This window comes from Cricetulus griseus, chromosome 2 (genome assembly GCF_003668045.3).
Source record: "Cricetulus griseus strain 17A/GY chromosome 2, alternate assembly CriGri-PICRH-1.0, whole genome shotgun sequence".
Taxonomy (NCBI): domain Eukaryota; kingdom Metazoa; phylum Chordata; class Mammalia; order Rodentia; family Cricetidae; genus Cricetulus; species Cricetulus griseus.
This window is the reverse complement of record NC_048595.1, coordinates 338,844,713-338,863,207: the sequence shown is the minus strand read 5'-3', so window position 1 is coordinate 338,863,207 and position 18,495 is coordinate 338,844,713. Positions and strand designations below refer to the sequence as shown.

The 18,495-nt window shown below is 40.5% G+C and overlaps 1 protein-coding gene across 1 annotated transcript in view; it reads right to left on the bottom strand.

Annotated features, from left to right (window-relative positions):
* Positions 1 to 1,957: 1,957 nt before the first annotated feature.
* C6 (complement C6) overlaps positions 1,958 to 18,495 on the bottom strand; it is a 75,497-nt gene continuing 58,959 nt past the window's right edge. Inside the window, exons 16-18 of the mRNA XM_027401376.2 lie at positions 12,526 to 12,619; positions 9,340 to 9,581; positions 1,958 to 2,368 (exon numbers count right to left, since the gene is read on the bottom strand). Coding sequence (XP_027257177.1) covers positions 2,187 to 2,368; positions 9,340 to 9,581; positions 12,526 to 12,619 — 518 coding nt within the window. The 3' untranslated portion in view covers positions 1,958 to 2,186. The remainder of the gene's footprint in view (positions 2,369 to 9,339; positions 9,582 to 12,525; positions 12,620 to 18,495) is intronic.

The following is an 18,495-nucleotide window of genomic DNA, read 5'->3' as shown; positions in this document are numbered from 1 at the left end:
ATGCATCTTCATACAACAAGGTCATCTGTTCAACAATGTTCATAGCAACATTATTTGTAATAGCCAGAAACTGGAAGCGGCCTGTATGCCCCTCAACTGAAGAATGGATAGAGAACATGTGGTACATTTACACAATGGAGTACTACTCAGCAGAAAAAAACAATGGAATCTTGAAATTTGCAGGCACATAGATGGCACTAGAAGAAACCATCCTGAGTGAGGTAACCCAGTCACAAAAAGACAAACATGCTATATACTCAGCCATTCTTGTAAGCATCTTTCAACACTAGACAGGGAGTGCTCTCAGCTCATGGAAGGGGGAAGTGGTTCAGCATGGACCAGCACCTTTAGGACCCTCTTAGAAACCTCATCACCATTGGCAGTGCTGACATTCCATGGCAGGCAGCAGGTCCTTACTGTTAGGACACAGAGAAGTGGCATCCCAAAGTGGCAGTGCAGATGGCAATGACTCCACCCTACCTGAGCTTGGTTTTTCAAGGAACCAGAAACCCAAGTCTTTTTCAGAAGCTTTGGCTGAATGCTCCTGACCACAAAGCCTGTCAGTCAGCACTTGAATGCCTCTGATCACAAGGGCAGCATCTTGGCTGTCTGTGAATATAAGTCCCCTCCCACATAGAGTGTGCTCCTATATAACCCAATGCGAGTTTGCACCTGGCTGCTGTTTTCTACCTTCTAAGGCAGCTGGGCAGTTTTCTTTTTTATTAAAACTGTTCTATCCATGGAGAATGGCTGTGTTTGGTGTATTCTTACTGTACCTGGTCACACTTAACTGTAGATGGAGATGGTCCCTGCCTCACTAGTGACTCCATGGTGGCTTTGGTCATGTGGCTGGTGGTGGTGGTGGTATTTTTTAGCATCTTTTTCACTCAGGAGGGAGGAGAAAACTAGAACTCCCACTTTGCACACTTTGCACACATATGTCTGCAGGACCATTCCCTTCCCATGCTGGGTACCTTTTCCTTCTGAGGTCTGTTTCTTAGGGAACGGTTATGGGACTCACAGGAAAGCTGGGTGGAGCAAAGCTAGGTTGGCTTTGAAGAAAGTTTTTTGATTCTTGCTGGTGGCTTCTCTTTGGCATGCGGGCCTATTTAAGGCATCTTACTCTTCAGTTGTCCCAGGAATGCTGAAGGCAGGAGGTGCATACAGCCTTCACCACTGTCACTGCCAGAATCTGGTGGGTGGCTTGAGCAGAGGAGGGTAGGGAAGAGACCCGATCAACTCTAATGACACTAGAAATATATATTTTCTCAGGGCTTTTCCTTCCTCATTTATCTCATTTTATATCACAAGGTTTTTAGATGTTGTCAACATTTTATGATTCAAGAAAGGAGGAAGGTCTGAATTTAACATGCAAATCATGGGACAATTTCTACCAGATGCTTGCATCTTGTTGCCTCCATCCCTGAAGCAGGAGCCCCACTGAGTAGTGAAGCAGTGTCTACACATCCACTTGCAGTGTATGTAAGAAGTAAGAGACTAGGGTTTTGATGTCAACTATCAAATAAGGGTCAGCTGTGGGGTGATTCGCCTTAAAACTAGGTGTTCTTAAAATGTGATCCCCTGATGGTTGCCAGCAGTACCACCAAGGACATGGAACAGTACTTTCTACATTGTGGAAACTGAGAAATTTGGGAACTGAGTACATGAAGGTTGGGTGTTTATAATGTGTATTGTGGACTCCGAAGCTTTCTGTTTATTGGTCCATTGAAAAATGCTACAGGTTTCATTGTTTTTAATTTTGAGGATGATGTTTATCACAGGCTTCAAAGGCTCTCAGAAATCCCAGTGTATTTTGTGCTGTGTAAGATGATTTAGCAGATTGATATGGACATTTCAATTCAGAAATAAGACACAGAATAACACATACTAGAATTAGATAGGGGTGATCAAATGGCGAGTTGGTAGGAGGGTAATGATATAAAGACCACACAAAAGATCTTTTTCCAGTAATTTATGGTCATGCCAGTTTTCTCTTCATATAATGCTTTAAAAATTATTATTTAAGGTTATCATACAAAGTAATGGGTCTTATCATGGCAGCCCTGGACATATGTGTCATTGTACTATGTTTACATTCGTTCACTTTCCCCATTTCCTCTCCTTGTGCCCATCCTGCTTTTGGAGGCATTGTTTTTGAACAGTAAATTCATTTATCACTAACTATGCTAATCTAAGCACCTCCCGGGGTTCAGTATTTCCACCTTCCTGTTTGCACACCTCACGGCTCCCACTGTACAGATGTTTACTGTTTTTCCACGTGCTGAGGATCCCATTTTGACACAGTAGAGTTGGTTTCCATCCTTGGAGCACTGTGGGGGCAACAGGCAGACACATTTGGAAGTGTGGGCTGCAATGGAAGAGACAGTGTGAGTCATCTCAGTCCACTGTGGCTTGGTTTTACTCAGTACCATAGTACTGAGTTCCTTTCTGGCAATGAAGAGAAAGCTGAAACGAGGGTGATATTTCTAAGGACCCAACAGTGGCTGGATGGTGAGATGAGAATTTGAGACAGCAGAGTGCCCTCCTGCTAGTAAGATTCCAGAACTGGGCCCTTGCTGACCCCTTTTGTGCCTCATAGCCTATATCCAGTCATGTTGTTTCTCTTACTCACTCTATTAAGCCATTTATACAAGGTCTGTGATGTGTTCTGTCCTTTTCTCTGGGCACTTCTTATATTAACATTATGGTTATTACTTGTTGGACATGAACTCTGAAACAATACATTGTGCCAAACACTTTACACACTTTATTGAATCCTTACAACTCTATGACCATCCTGTACCACTTCTACAGATGAACAACCTGAACTCAGAGTTTGCCTCGGATCAAACAGTTAGTAAATGGGAGGGGCAGGTATTTTGATGAATGACCCCCATGCTCATCTTATATAACTCAATGTCATATTGCCTCATTTCATACTAGAACACTACTTGGTTATACCTGTATTTTTAATAAGCAGTTAATTTTGGTAATTCTCCTATGAAAGCCAGTTTTGGAGGTACCTAATCACTGCATAGTTCATACAAATTTTGTGTTCATGAAATTATCTTCCTTTATAATGTGCTTGAACGTGTGTGTGTGTGTGTGTGTGTGTGTGTGTGTGTGTGTGTGTGTGTGTGCGCGTGTGTGATAGCAATGACAGAGGTTGCTATCAGGTATCTTTCTGGATTGCTCTCTACCTTATCTTACAGAGGCAGAGTGTCTTGTTGAACTTGGAACTTGCCTAGTTTAGCTAGACTGCAGCCAACTGGAGAAGGTAAGGTTAGTGGGAAAATCGCCTTCATTGTTAGAAGGATGGAGTTGGAGAAAGCCAAGGGATTGTTCCACCTTGCCTAAGAAAACCAGTTCTCTCAGGTCTCAGAAAGGTGCCATCACCACTCTTTTTTTGTGTGTCATTGTGATTTGCATGCACCAAACCTATTTATTTTCAGCACCTAAGGGCCATTTTCATCACATCTAGCAAGGAATCTGTCAGCACTCAGTTCTCACACTTATGAAATCCAGGTCGGAAGACTTGTCTCTCTCCTACAGTTCTTATCACACTGCTTTGCGTTAAAATAAGTCAGACCAGAACTGTTTAATGTAAGTTCTCCAGGGATTGTGAATAGTTTGAGGAGAACAAAGAGTCCCTTATGTTCAGCCCCCTCACCAGACTGTTCAGGATCTTCCATAGGTGGGGTGCTAAATGGGTTTTGCTGAATGAATTTCCCCTTCCTGTTGGCTGGTTTGTTGGTAGTGGGTATTTTTGTAATTCAGAAAGAACATTTAATATCCATAAAAATAGGTCCCCTAAGGGAGCCATTTCTCTTCTAAGTTCTGAAAAGAGAACATCTTGCTTCTTTGATATTCCACTTTAAACTTTTTTTTTTATAATTTCATTTTAAATAGGGAAGGAAATGAGTAGCAAAGAGCCCAGTGCAAACATGAACATAGTTTAAGCAAGATGGACTTCAATTCAACTTAACAATACTAGAATTACAACTTTCAGTGAGTGGGTTGGGTATAAAACACATCTCTAAATTCTCTTTCTTTGTAAATGTATTAGCTCATACTATTTGATTGTGCTTCTCCCAATATTATTTATTCACTGTGATGCAGACATTGGATCATGAGTTAAAGACTGGCTGAGACAGAATCGGCTACTTTCTGATTGCATTTGAGGCCTAATCCATAGGAGGCATTTTATGCCTGGTACTCTAAGACTGGCTAAAAGTCCATAGCTAAGAAGGTCATAGGATCTAGGAGCAGTGTGTGTGTGTGTGTGTGTGTGTGTGTGCGCGCGCGCGCGCGCGTGCGTGTGCTCGTGCATGTGTGGGATGTCCCTGCTGTTGTTTTGTTAAGTGGATATATTGCCAAACTGCCTTCTAAATATTTACGTTTATATCCATAGATTAATGCTGCTCTCAGTCTTTCCCAGAAGCATCTTTTGCCATGGCCAGTCAGTTAATGTGGAGACTAGTAGCTGGTTAAAGTGCTGAGAATAAGAAACTGTTGTATTCTCAGCCTTAAATAGGGCATTTATATTGTCCCACCCCACCCAGAAGGCTCAGGGAACATCAAAGGAGAGAGGATGGAAAGGATGAGCTGGAGGATGGGAGGACTGCTGTGAAACGCTGCCTTCTGAAAACATTGTGGCCACTGTATTCATGAACCCAGGGCTGCTGTGGGTAACTGCATAAGACCTGTATGAAACAAGCCAGTGAAAAGGGAGAGGGGATCATGAGATAAGGAGCTATTGGTAATTGACGCCTGCTGGGGGAAAGGGAATAATTTTTCTTCTTGGGTGTGGTTGTTGCTGGGCTGCCATGCACAGGTGGATGGTCCCACAGTCATGCAGAGCCAGTAACTGTACTCAGGGGCTTTGGAGGGTGATGATGATGAGGAGAAGGAGATATGGAGGCAGGAGGGGGAAATACCCTGAGTTCGGCTAAGGGGAGTAAAAGAGGGAAGTTTGACTTGGATATAGTGAAGAGACATTGTACTCATGTACAAAGTTATCAAAAAATAAATAAAATTATAAAATAAAACTTTCTGAGGCTGATCATTTCTTGAGAAAAAGGTGCTTTTAGCTGGCTATGTAAGAACCTATTTTTTACCAATGACAACCTATGCTGGAGAGGTTGTGGAGAAGAAGGAACACTCCTCCATTGCTGGTGGGAGTGTGAACTTGTAAGACCACTTTGGAAATCAGTATGGCGGTTGCTCAGAAAAATGGGAATCAATCTACCTCAAGATCCAGCCATTCCTCTCTTGGGTATATACCCAAATACTGCTTGTCCATACAACAAGGACATATGTTCAACCATGTTCATAGCAGCATTGTTTGTAATAGCCAGAACCTGGAAACAACCTAGATGCCCCTCAACTGAAGAATGGAAAGAGAAAATGTGGTACATTTATACAATGGAGTACTACTCAGCAGAAAAAAGCAATGGAATCTTGAAATTCGCAGGCAAATGGATGGAACTAGAAGAAACCATCCTGAGTGAGGTAACCCAATCACAAAAAGACAAACATGGTATGTACTCACTCATATATGATTTTTAGACATAGAGCAAAGGTTTACCAGCCTATAATCCTCTACCCCAAGGAAACTAGAAATCATGAATGACTCTAAGGGATAAATGGACCCCAGGAATGGGAAATGGCATGAACTCCCGAGCTAATTGAGAGCATGAGGGTAGGGAAGTGGGTGCTGCCACAATAAGAGCACAAGATGAAGAGTAGAGGAGAAGAAATGGAGGAGCAGATATATTGAGTTGGGGGAAGAATAGAGGAGAGAGAGCAGGATGAGAGATACCATATCAGAGGGAGTCACTATAGGTCCGAGAAGAGATCTGGAACTAGGAAGATCTCCAGAGACCTATAAGGATGACATGATCTGACAGTCTGGGCAGTGGAGGAGAAGTTGGCCTAGAAACCCTTCCCCTAGAATGAGATTGATGAATACTCTCTATGCTATTCTAGAGTCCTCATCCAGTGGCTGATGAGAGCAGAGACAGACATCCACAGAAATACACTGAGCTGAAATCTGGAACTCAGTTGAAGAGAGGGAGGAATGAAGAACGAAGGGGTCTGTACCTGGTTGGAGAAACCCACAGAAACAGTTGGCCTGAAAAAGGGAAAGCATATCGACCCCAGATGCTCTTTGGGAGGACAGTACAGGACTAATCCAGCCCCCTGATCATGGATGCCAATGGGGAGGCCCCTGCACTCCTTGGAGCCTCTGGAGGTGGACTGGCGTTTTGTCCTGGTGGGTGGGAGGGACTTCGAGAGCCCATCCCACTTGAAGGGATTCGCTCTGTCTCTGAACACATGGGGAGGGGCCTAGGCCCAGCACAGGAAGATTTGGTGGACTTGGTGGAGCCCTGGTTGGGGGCCCTACCCTGCCTGGGGAGTGGCGGGTGGATGGGGTGGGGGGTAGGTTGGAGGTGGGGGAGAAGGAATGGGGGTGGGGGGAGGGAGAGGGAGAGGGAAAGTACATGTGAAAATATTAATAATTTAATAAAAAAAGAACCTATTTTTATTTTAATTGTATAAGCAAACCTTTTTTATTAAGAAATGCTTATATATTAGCTTTATTACCCCAAAAATATTCTATTAATTTGAATAATACTAATACACTAATCAAGGTTTTTGGTATTTCTTTTTAAAAATGAACTTGTGTTAGTAGAGTTGATAGGTAATATATAAAGCAGATATTTCGAAGGACATTAGTAAAGCTGATACTTCAAGGAAGTTGTATTGCAGCTATTATTTTCAAGTCACACAGATTTGAAAATAATGATTGATGGAAAAGTAGCAAAAAAATCTTTCTAAATGAAGAATTCTGCAAAGAATTTCCTCATTACAAGGAAGAAAGCAAGATAATGCTAAACATCTCCCCAAATCTCACCTTATCCAGTAAAGTCAGAGGCCATCTTAAAAATCATCATCCAGCTGTATGAATCCCTTTTATTTTTTTGTAGAAGGGATTTTGAGACAGAATTTCACACTTTAACCCAGTCTGGCCTGGAAATCACCTTGTAGCCCTACCTAGTCTTGAACTCATCAAATTCTCCTGCATCAGACTTTCAAGTCCTAGGATTTCAGGTTTGAGCTCCTATGCCTGGCTCTCTATATTTCTGATAATAATATCCATGTACTACAATACTCAGTGAAAATGGCTATATTTAAATATAGAAAGGATTCTGCATAATATTTGAAGTTCTTTTTACAACAAAATACTGTTTCTGAGGGCGATGTCAGATGGTTAACGTTGTTGGCCAAACAACTAAAACAGGGATCCTAGAGAGTTTATAGTGACTAGTGCTGGTAATGTGTGAAGCAGGCCCCTGTTTTCTCTCTCTTATGTGGAATTGCCCTGTGGCATGGAGGTTAAAGACTTGGGTATTTTATTCTCCTGAGTGAGGCCTAAACCAGATGGCCTGTGCTGTGTGAAGCCATGCCTTCCCTCTTTTATGGGCACATCTTGTGGCCTGCCAAAGAAGATGATTTTTATTAGTTTTAAACTGATCAGAAGGAGTGTGGACTTGAGTAGGACACTTTCTTCTTCTCTCAAATGAAGACCCTTCGTCTGGGACTGGAAACAGATGCTTAGGAACATGAGGTGGCTTTAGATGGAACAACTCCACAGGTTTCAACTGTGCACTTTATTTCCAAGTTTCAGAGACATTTCCTGAAAATGTGTCATAAGGGGAATCTAGATGCCCATTTGAGTTCTGTTAAATCCTATCTCTAACCATTTCTGTAAATTATATGAAACTGTCCATTTCAGGGGCAGGTGTTATCTTGGAAGTCTCTGCTTCCTCTCAGCTTACACAGTGATGCCAACAGCAATCTACTTAAGGGGAACAGGAAGGAAATGCCACACCTTAAGCATAAATTGGCAGGTTATAATGGATTAACAACCTCAAGTCTTGATGAGGGTATCAGCAGCTGAGTAGCATATGTGGTAAAATGGAACATATTATCATAAGAATATTTCCAGAAAGTAGGTTAATGCCTTGTATCAGTTAACATTTTATACTTTAAAATAATATTTAGGAAAATAATTTGGGAGGATTTTGGGGGAAGAATATGATAAAAGTATATTGTAAAGAATTGTCAATGTTTAAATAAAACCATTATTAAATATTATTTCCCCATAAGTTTCACTTTCTAAGGTACATCTTAGAGAAATAATTTTAGATTAACAGAACACTTTGTGATAAATTTATCTACCATAGCACTGTTTATAATGCCAACATATCAGGGAAAAGTTGAACTAATTAAACATTGGATAAATAAATCATAGTTAATATTTGCACAGACTTTTGTGGACATTAAAAATTATGTGACAATAATATTAGGGCATGGAAAAAGTTATATTTATATCATGTTATATTAAATGAACACATCAATTTATAAAATATCCTATATAATATATTCCCATTTTATCTTTTATGCATGTGTATTTATTGCATGTAGGGAAATACCTGGGATGTGTGAGGCACCAGGGACAATTTTTTAATGGATTTGGCTGTCTTTATAAATAGTGATCCAAATGAGAATGTCAGTACAATATTGGTAGTTCAATTTCAAGCAATTTTGAGCAAATAGTCCTTTCTGAATTATTTACTCCCTAGGCTGTGCTCTGAGAATTAGAAGGAACCGAAATGACACTGTACACATGGGTCATGGAGCTTTTTGTGGAGATCTGGTTGACCTTATAGGTCAGGTGAAGAAAAGAAGCAGCAGAAGATCAAAGATTGTTCCATGGGGGAAAAACAGTGTGGGAGTCCAGTGGGACTCTGTTGGGCTCAGAATGTCTGAACAACACTGCCTGTCCTGCACAGTCCCAGTCACTAGTAGAGGAATTAAAGAAATTTAAGGAAAAAGTTTCATCAACAGGTATCTATGTTGAAACACAATCTTATCTAGATAACACAGTTGGCTCAACTGAGTCTAAATCAACAAGGAAAAATTAGATAATTCTCATGAAGACTCTTCAACTGGGATATGGCAGGGGCTGCCTGAAGCTAGACAGCAGAAACGTATTCCTCTTGTTGGAATCTAAGGATAACACTGACTACCTGATCACAGGAAGACTGGAAAGATACACACCTAAATTAATAAGGTAGCTAATTTTAAATTGTGGTTAGTTACCTTTTGCCTTTCTGTTTAGATCACTAAAATTTCAATAAAAATAAATAAATTTTGATTAAAGTCAAGTTATTCTAGAAATACGATGCATAAGTGCGGAGGAAATAAACCATGCCATCTGAGTAGAAGTCTGAATAATCACATTTCTAGTAAATATTTACCACAGTAGCTTACCTGAACATTTTTCCCAGTCATAGCAGGTGTCATAGCCACAGGACACTCTCGTTGTGCTATTCAATGCGAGTTGTAGCCTCTCAAGACCCCATTCTAACTGTGGACCTTCTTGGCAAGAACCAGCATGTACAAAATGAAACTGGTTGTTGTTTAAACACTTTTCAGCCAAAAATTTGCAAGCAGATGAAGTGAAGTGTTGTCCGGATCCCACATCAAATATACAGAGATCTTCTGAATAACTTCTGTTCAAGGAAGGACACATAGCCAATTTAATGACTTGTCACTCAAGTTTTTGTCACTAGGTTTTTTTTTTATTTAACTGCCAACTTATTTCCTTCTAGCTTTGCTCCTCCCAATTTCATTTTTTATTATTTCTGAAACTCATCTCTTTGAATTTCTATCTTAATTTTGGCATTGCTTGCAACTGAATTCATGTTTAACTGAACAATTCAGTAACCAAGATTTCTTATGATTAACCCCAACCAACTGTCCTGTTTTATTTTTCCAACCCCAAGTCCCTCTTTAATATCTGGCAATTATATCAATCAAATCTCTAAGCGCTTAAGATTTTTTTTGTTTGTTTCTTTTGCTACTACCCATCAGCACTGCATTCTTTCTCTTTGTTGATATCAAATGTAGTTTTGCCTTACCCTGATCAATGTGTCCCAGGGTCTGTACCTCCTTGGAACTTTAAATAGCTAATCTACTGCTGCTGCACAGTCTCTCCATCACTATATAATGCTTTAAATGTGTTTGTTTTGTACTTCAGATCAGGAGGCTTTAAGTCATTCCTTGGCTCACTCACTTCATCTCCACAGATAAGAAAAAGGCACCCTGCTACTAGAATGGAATACGAGATCAGCTTTTCTCTTGGCTGAGAGCACAGATCTGTTTGATTATTTCAAATCTGAGTTCTTTTGGTGATGTCTGCTTCAGAGTTAACAGTCCTGCACCAGTATCCAAAGTTATTTCCAGAAAGGAGGCCTTATGCCCTAGAAGAAAAGGCTGCTTTCTCTGTTCAGAAGAACTAAGCCATGGGCTAGGCACTCTCAACACCTTCCCTCCTTACGAGGAGAAATGCTGGGTAGAGGGAGGACTGAAGGTGTAGCACAGGTGTGATGGGCTCTCCAGGGGCAGCATATATGCTTAAGATTTGCTGCCACACAGACACATCAAGAAACCTCCTCTGTAAAAGGACAATGTGGATGCTTCTGGTAGTTTCCAGAAGTTTTCATCTTTTGGTGACAGGACTCCAAAAGGAGGAAACCATTTGTGCAAAAAGCTGAGGTGAACAAGGCAAGCCACCTTTGGACTCAAGTACATTGGTGGGATTTAGAGAAAAAGGCCCACTGTGCTCTCCTAAATAAAGGGACTGAGAATTTACAAATGCATGTCCACATTTGTACAGGGGAATCTCGGAGCTAATGAGTGTTAAAGATATCACACCCACACTGGTGCCTAGTCTGTTGACTTCCTCTGTAACATGTGCTCTGTCGCTTTCTCAGGAACTGAATCTAATTTGACTCTGAGAAAGTAAGTAAGATGAAGCAAGAGACCATTCTTCAGAAAAAGAGAACCAAACAAAACAAGAATGTTTCCACTTGTATTCTTCCTTCTTGTTCTAACAGAGTAATCTCAGACCATGAAAGAATCTTAAAGGAGGAAAAAACATCAAAAGGGAGGAGCTTCTGTCTTCCCTGAAAAAACAGACCCATGCCTTAGTTACTTTTCTACTGCAATGATAAAACACCATGAGTAACAGTTTATAAATGAAGTGCTTAATTTGGGACTAACTCGTCCAGAGAGTTAGAGGCCATGACCACTGTGGTGAGGAGCACGACATCAGACAGGTAGACACGGTGCTGGAGCAGTAGGGGAGAGCTTACCCCTTGATCTACAAGCATGAAGCAGAGAGACAGCTAACTGGGAATGGTATGGGCTTTTGACTCCTCAAAGCCCAAAGGCAGTGACAAACCTCCTTCAGTAAGACCATATTGTTGCCAGACATTTGTTTGTGTTGTTTCTCCCAGACTGGCAAAGGAGTCAGACACTGGTTGGGAGGGTGGAGATCTGGAGGGTGAAGTCCACATTTAGCCGGTTCTAGTGGACCATAGAGTTTTCCGGCCGACTCAGAGACAGATAGAGGGACACACAGGAGGAATAAGGAGGGGCCTAAAGAGATGCACAGCCTGGTCTATCTGGGAAGGTGGAGAGAGGGTCAGGATGATTTCTCTGTCATTCAGTTTATCTCTCAGGTTTATTCCCTAATATTTAGCTCCTGAATTTTATTTTATAAAACCATAAAAGAAGTTGCACACCTCCTAACCTTTCCCAAACATTTCCAAAACCTGGGACCAAGTATTCAAATATATGAGCCATTCTCATTCAAACCACAACCCACCATGCTTTCCTCACCTTTTTTTTTTGTGAAATAGAGAAATAAAGCCTTATTAAGAAATTGATACTTGGGATTTCTCTTGCATTCAGCTGAGAGAGGTCCTTAAAAGTAATAAACATTGTTGACACCCTTGGATTTGTTCAGTAAAGAAAAGGCAGTTATAGCAACAAAGAGAAGACAGTAATCACCTGAGAACATCTAGTATTTCTTTCTTGCCAACATGAAAGAAATAACCAGCAAGTGTGTAGTGTGTGGTGTCTATGATGTGTGTGTGTGTGGTGTGTGATGTGTGGTATTGTATGGTGTGTATGGTGTGTGTGTGTGTGTGAGTGGTATAGTGTGTAGTTCATACTCAACACTTTCTTTACTCTAACTTAGTAGAGTTACTACCTTAAACTGTATTCAATAGAGAAGGGAAGGCTATGATGTAGTTGAGCTTGAGAGTTTTAAATGGACAAGAGTAATTTTTAACACAAAAATTAGACTGCTTAAATATATAAAAGCAACACAAACTTCAGTAGCCAGGCTGAGACATAATTTAAAAACCTTGCTCCCAGGAGGGGTATTGGAGTATGAAAATGAAGGGGGAAATGGTATAATTATATTTTAACCTCAAAAATAGAAGAACTAATTAAATAGATCTTGCTCCCCAATAGGAAAAATGAATTCAGCTGGACATAGGAGTTTCAGTTATGTGAAAATTAATGCTTTGTATTTGTGTGTCACAGTCGACTTCTTCATCAGACTGACTGGTCTCCTCTGCAGACACACCTCAGAGAGCTTCATACCTGCAGTCTTCTTCTGGAGACATACAAATACACTTGGATCCTGATTGTTTTTGTCCTGGCTGACAAAGGCCCTTTGATTTTGTCAGAGTGTTATCTGAAACAGAAGAGAAGAGAGAGAAGGGTGTCCTCAGGGTTTCAAGTGAGAAGCTTACATTCAGGAGAGCTGGCGGGGGTGAAGGGTTCTCATTTATCTCCTGGATTAGATCACTCATCAGTGGCTACTCTAAATAACTCATGAAATATTCCACCTGAAATGTGCTTTCCATCTCACCTCCTTTGTTATTTTCCAACCTAAAATTGCTGTTGAGCTCAGAAAAATAAAACAAAAAAAATAAGGAAAGGATGAGAGTTTTGCTCATCTGTCTTTCAGATACTTGTGGATCATTCATGATGCTCTCAGCACTCTGCTAGGGTCTGAGAATGGACTGAGCAAACTGTGCCTCACATCCTGTACCTTGTGGGGACTGACAGATGGTCATCAAACAAGCAGCGTTATGCATAGAGAATGGCTAACAATGTCAGTGATATTAAAGAGAAAGCATGCACTCAGAAATATTGATGTTACCAGAAAGGTTAAGAACAGAGAAGTGTGTGTGTGTGTGTGTAGGGGGGCGGTGGTGGTGTGGCAAGGATGTGGAGACTCTCAGAAGCAGAGGGAACATCATGCATGAAAATGTTCAGAACGAGACAGCATGTGACTTTCCTAGAACTGAGAGAAGGCCCGTGTGGCTGGGTGCAGGAAAACAAAAACACGAAATAATATGTAGCCCTCAAAGTGGTACGTGATGGAAATTAAGGTGTCTAATTAGGCTATTCCCCCTTTATTTTCTAAGCAGTACAACTTTGATGGCTTTTAAGCAAGGAAGCATGTGACAGCAGCAGGTTTGGATATTGAAAAAGAGATAGGCTCTGACTTTAGAGGAAAAATGGTTTTGGAGAGGTATAGGCCAAGAGAAGAGGGCTATGGTACAAAAATCTATGGTATTATTATAGTGATTCAGGTACAAAAAGGATGGCAATTTAGAACAAGGGTCTGGATGTGATAAAAGAGAGAAGTAGATGAATTATATGTGTGTATCCAGGCCCAGCTCTGGGAGTCCAGTCAAAGAGAGGGATTATATGAGGGGTGGGGGTGTCAAGACCGTGATGGGGAAATCTATAGAGACAGCTGAACCAAGCTCATGCGGACTCAAGAACTCTATCTAGACAACAGTTGTAGAGCTTGCATGGGACCAAGCTGGGCTCTCTGCATGTGGGCAACAGTAGTATGGCTTTGTCTGTTTGGAGGAGGGTCCTGGCAATGGGACCAGGATCTGTCCCTAGTGCATGAGCTGGCTTTTTGGAGCCCATTCCCTATAGTAGGATGCGATGCTCAGCCTTTATACAGAGATGGAGGGGCTTGCATCACCTTAATGTACCAGGCTTTGTTAACTCCCCAGGGAGGCCTTACCCTTTTGGAAGGGTGGGTGAGGGTGGGTTGGGGGAAGGTGTGTGTGTGGGAGGCAGGAGAAGTGTGGGAGGGAGAACGTGGTTGGTATATAAGAAAATAAAATAAATTTATATGTGTATGTGGCAAACCAGAATGAAGTAGGTAAACTATACGTGTGTGTGTGTGTGTGTGTGTGTGTGTGTGTGTGTGTGTGTGTGTGTGTGTGTGTTAAAATAAATTCTGTCTATAATAGGGTAAGTTATGATGACACTAAAGCTTAATTCTTACTGTCTAGTTTATGTAAGAGAAGAGGCACTGGGGTCTTTTCTGAAAGGGAAAGTATCTGAGGATGATTAATTTCAGGCATGGAAAGATGACAAATCAGAGCTCTTTCTGCCCATGTTAAGTTTGTGGTACCCTTAGCCTACCCAGATAAATAGACTTAGAGGGGTCTGGGTCCTGGGTTCAGAGCTCACAGAGAAATCTGTATTAAGGATTAAATTCATCAAGTATGTAAGGAAATTGTTAAGGCTGCAGGTATGACAAGGTTTCCCCAGTAAAAGAGTCCAGCATGAGGTGGTGGGCAAATCTTAGTCTAAGGAGACTAATGTTTAATGTTCTTGCAGGAACCTGTGAAAAACCAGGTAACATCCAGGGAGGCAGGAACTAAAGTGGAGAAAGTCAATACAATTGAAACCTGCTGGAAGTCCAAAGAAGACAAGAACAAACATAACACCTGTGAGATCTAGCATTATGGGTGTTAACTATGAGAATCTTGCAATTTGGTATGTGTGTGTAGAGGGGTAGTGAGGGTGTTAATAGCTTGAAAATCCAATTTCCATATAAGATGAATGTAACTGTTGATTCATTTATTTATTCTATATACTAGGATTCTATGATTAACTAAAAAGGAAAGAAAGAAGGGAAGTAGGAAAAGAGTGAGGGAGGAGGGGAGGAGAGTTATCAACGAAGATGGAGGGAGGAAACAACAGTGGTTCTTTAATTTAGAGAGCAGTTTGTTAGTAATTCAGGAGAAAGGTGACAGTAATTTGGACAAAGGTACCAGACACAGAACTGGAGAGAAGTAGATATGTTCAAGACTTTTTATCCCACGTACATAAAATGGTATAACAGTGGATTTGTAAATGAAAGGAGGGACAATTCTTTAATCCAGGCAACGTGGATTCAGGAGACTGTAAACCATACTGATCTCAGCTGGGGAAAGTAAGAAAAGATTCCAAAAGAAACATGCTTGAACTGCTGAAGAATTGAATAGAGTCTACATGAAGGAAGGGTACTAAAATGAGTAGTTTATAGGTGGGGTATACTCTCTGTAAGGAAAAACCTTGGTTACCTTCGTTTACAGAGAAGGCTACCCAGAGGGATGTTTGGAATAGCTGCATTAGACCTAAAGCCAACATCCCAACCATGTTGGATGAGCCAAACTTCCCTGAACTGGGTCTGATTCATCAGCATCCACAGGACAAGAATGCCTTTGTGAACAAGTTAATTGTTGAGAGAATAAGTAAACTGCCACATGCAGATATTCATTAAATTACATAGCAGAACACAGGATCTGGCTCACAGTTTCTTATTTAGCCTATTGTGCACAAGATTTGACGAAATGAAGTTTTTGTTAGAGACCCAACTGAGTACTGAAAACAATCGTGGGATTTTTTTTTTTTTGCTGCTAATTCTATTTTCTACCATTATCTTTTTTTTTGGAGCCTTCATTCCATCTGGTGAAATGTGGCCAAGAACCTAGACAAACTTGGAGGACTGTAGCTCTAATGTGACAAGTAGCATGGATGTCAGAGGAGAAGAGTGAGGTGGGCTGCAGCTATGCAGATTTGCACTGACATGGAGAAGTTACCATTGTTTCTTACAAAATTGTTCTTCTATGCCCTTGTTACATAGGCTGCAGGGAGGTCCAAGCCTCCGCTGCTTCCAGTGAGAAATCAACTTTCAAGTTGTGTGGAACACCATCTGGTCACTGACAGTATGAAGTGCTCAGTGACCACACACAAGATTTTATTGTCTCTGGTTTCTGATTCTTCACAAGGAAGCTGTTGCTGGAACTGAGCAGGACAGAAGCCACACTCAGGAGCAACATAAGGGAGATACTTCATCATGCTGAGAGATGGAGGACTGTCTGAGGCATTGTCTAAAGGGTTGGTCCTCAAAAGAAGGAAGAAAGCAACTATGGAGCAAAGTAGTAGCCATCGCCTTGTTTCTTCATGGTGAAAACTCCCTTTTACCTGGAAAGAGCCAAAAGTCGGTTTTGGACAAGTGGCAGCCTCAAAGTGTTTTTACCTCACTTTGACTATTTCATATTTTTTATTTTTTCCTTTGACTATGGTCTTTCTATTACTGCTATGGAAATCAAAGTATATAGGATATTTTATTTCCTTTATTTAGACATCTCATGTCTCTCTATCTGCTTATAATTCAAATTTCCAAAGACAGAGTAGAGTGTCTGCATATGTAAGTATGTATGTAAGTATGTATGTATGTATGTATGTATGTATGTATGTATGTATGTAGCATGCATGCATGCATGCATGAATACACATCTGCATCTTAACTTTGGAAGCCTGGAATGTTCCAGCCCATCTCTTCTTCTGATGCTCATATGTCTTATCACCGTTACACTCGGGAGCCTGTGATGACACAACATTCACCTAAAGTTCTCACCAGTTCCCACAGGATCTGTCAACTTCAGGTTAGTTGAAAGGTTAACTTTCTTCCCTTCCCTCAAGTATTGTGAAAGCTCAGAAGAGAACAAAAGAACAGGACAGAAGGCACACATGGAGTTAGGAGAGCCAATGCATAAGCTTAGTCTAATTTTCCCTCTGTGTGTTTCTGTTCTTTTCAAAAAGCAAAATTAGCTTAATATCTTATCTCAGATGCATCCTCAAGAATTCTGATTAAAAGTGAGACATTACTCAAAAGTACAAATATCACATACTTTCTCTCACAGGAAGAGATCTAAGAGGAAGATGGTGGGTACAAAAGAGGGTAAGGACCAGATGAAAAACAAATAATAATGTGTTTTTTCTCATGTTTAGATTTATCTACATCTACGAATATATATTACATATGCAACATGGAAGCAGACTGAGGAATAAAAGGGAGGGGGAAGGTGACCAACAAGAGGTAGAGAGGAGAGAGAGTATAGGGGTAGGGAAATGGGGACAAATAAGAGCCAGAAACAACAATGCATCTAAATGAAAAGATCGTAATGAAAGCCATTATTTTGGACATAAACTGAATAAGTCAATTTAAGGAACGCTTACAAGCTTAAGGCTAGGGACATGTTCAGTGGGCAGAGTGCTTTCTGCACAAACATGAGGACCTGAGTTTGGATTTCTGGCATGCCTATAAAGAGCAGAATGTGGCAGGGTCTTCTAAATTCACTGGGGAAGTGGAGATGGGCAGAATCCTGGAGCTATCTGGTCAGTGAGCCTAACCAAATAGTTGAGCTACATGTCTAGTGAGAGGCTCTTTTTTTTTTTTAAATAAAGTGGAAAGTGACCAAGGGAATCATGCATATCTACCTCTGACTTGCATATATGTTAGTACACGTGCATATACATCCACTCACAAACATGCATATATAAATATACTGCACAACTCTCTCTCTCCAAAAAGTAATTAGACATTTGAAAAAGCCAGCTATCTTTGTTATCATATAAATTGATTCAACATGTAAACTGTCTAAATAAAGAAAAATGGACTTATTTTTAAGACAAAGGCTTTAAATAGTTAAATAAAAGTGATTTTCAAAACCCATTTTAAGTAAGTTGTGGATAAGACCACTAAAAAGATTTGGGGAAATATGAAAATTCAGTTGTGTTCTCTAGTCAGTTGTTTCAAATATATTTCTATATATTTTTTCTCTTCAAAACAATTGTTCTCAGCTCCAGGGACACAGGATTCGACAGGGAGGATTATTAAATTTTTATATTGACTAAAACCTTTTAAAATTGATATATAAAATGTGTTAATAATCTTGGTGTTTCATGTGACATTTTGGTACATGCACAAATTAGTGTTCTATTCAAAGTTAACAGATCTATTTCTTCACAGTAAAAATATTCAAAATCCTCTCTAGCTGTGAGCATTTTAAACAAATACCAGTCACTGATTTCTTTCTGGTTCAGTAACATCAACATCAGGAAGATGGGGCTTGGGCAGTTAATTATAAAAGGATGTCACCCAGCACTGAAAGACATCGTTTAGAGAAGGTGACAGATATAGGGAGATTCAGATGATGGACTAGGAATGCCACTAGGAAATTTCAGATGTAGGTAATTAATACAGTGCCTAGTTAAATGTTCCCCACTTTTTATTGTCTCTATTTGAATAAAAACTTTCAGTAGTTATCAATTAATTCGGATCTTGTTAGATGACATATCGTACACTCCCTGGACTGTCTGTAAATGACAAAGTTTTCTATTGGAAAGGGAACTTGAACTCACTCTCTACGATGTAAAGAAATTCACTTGGCTAGTAAGGTGTTTTTTCATCATTGACCCGGG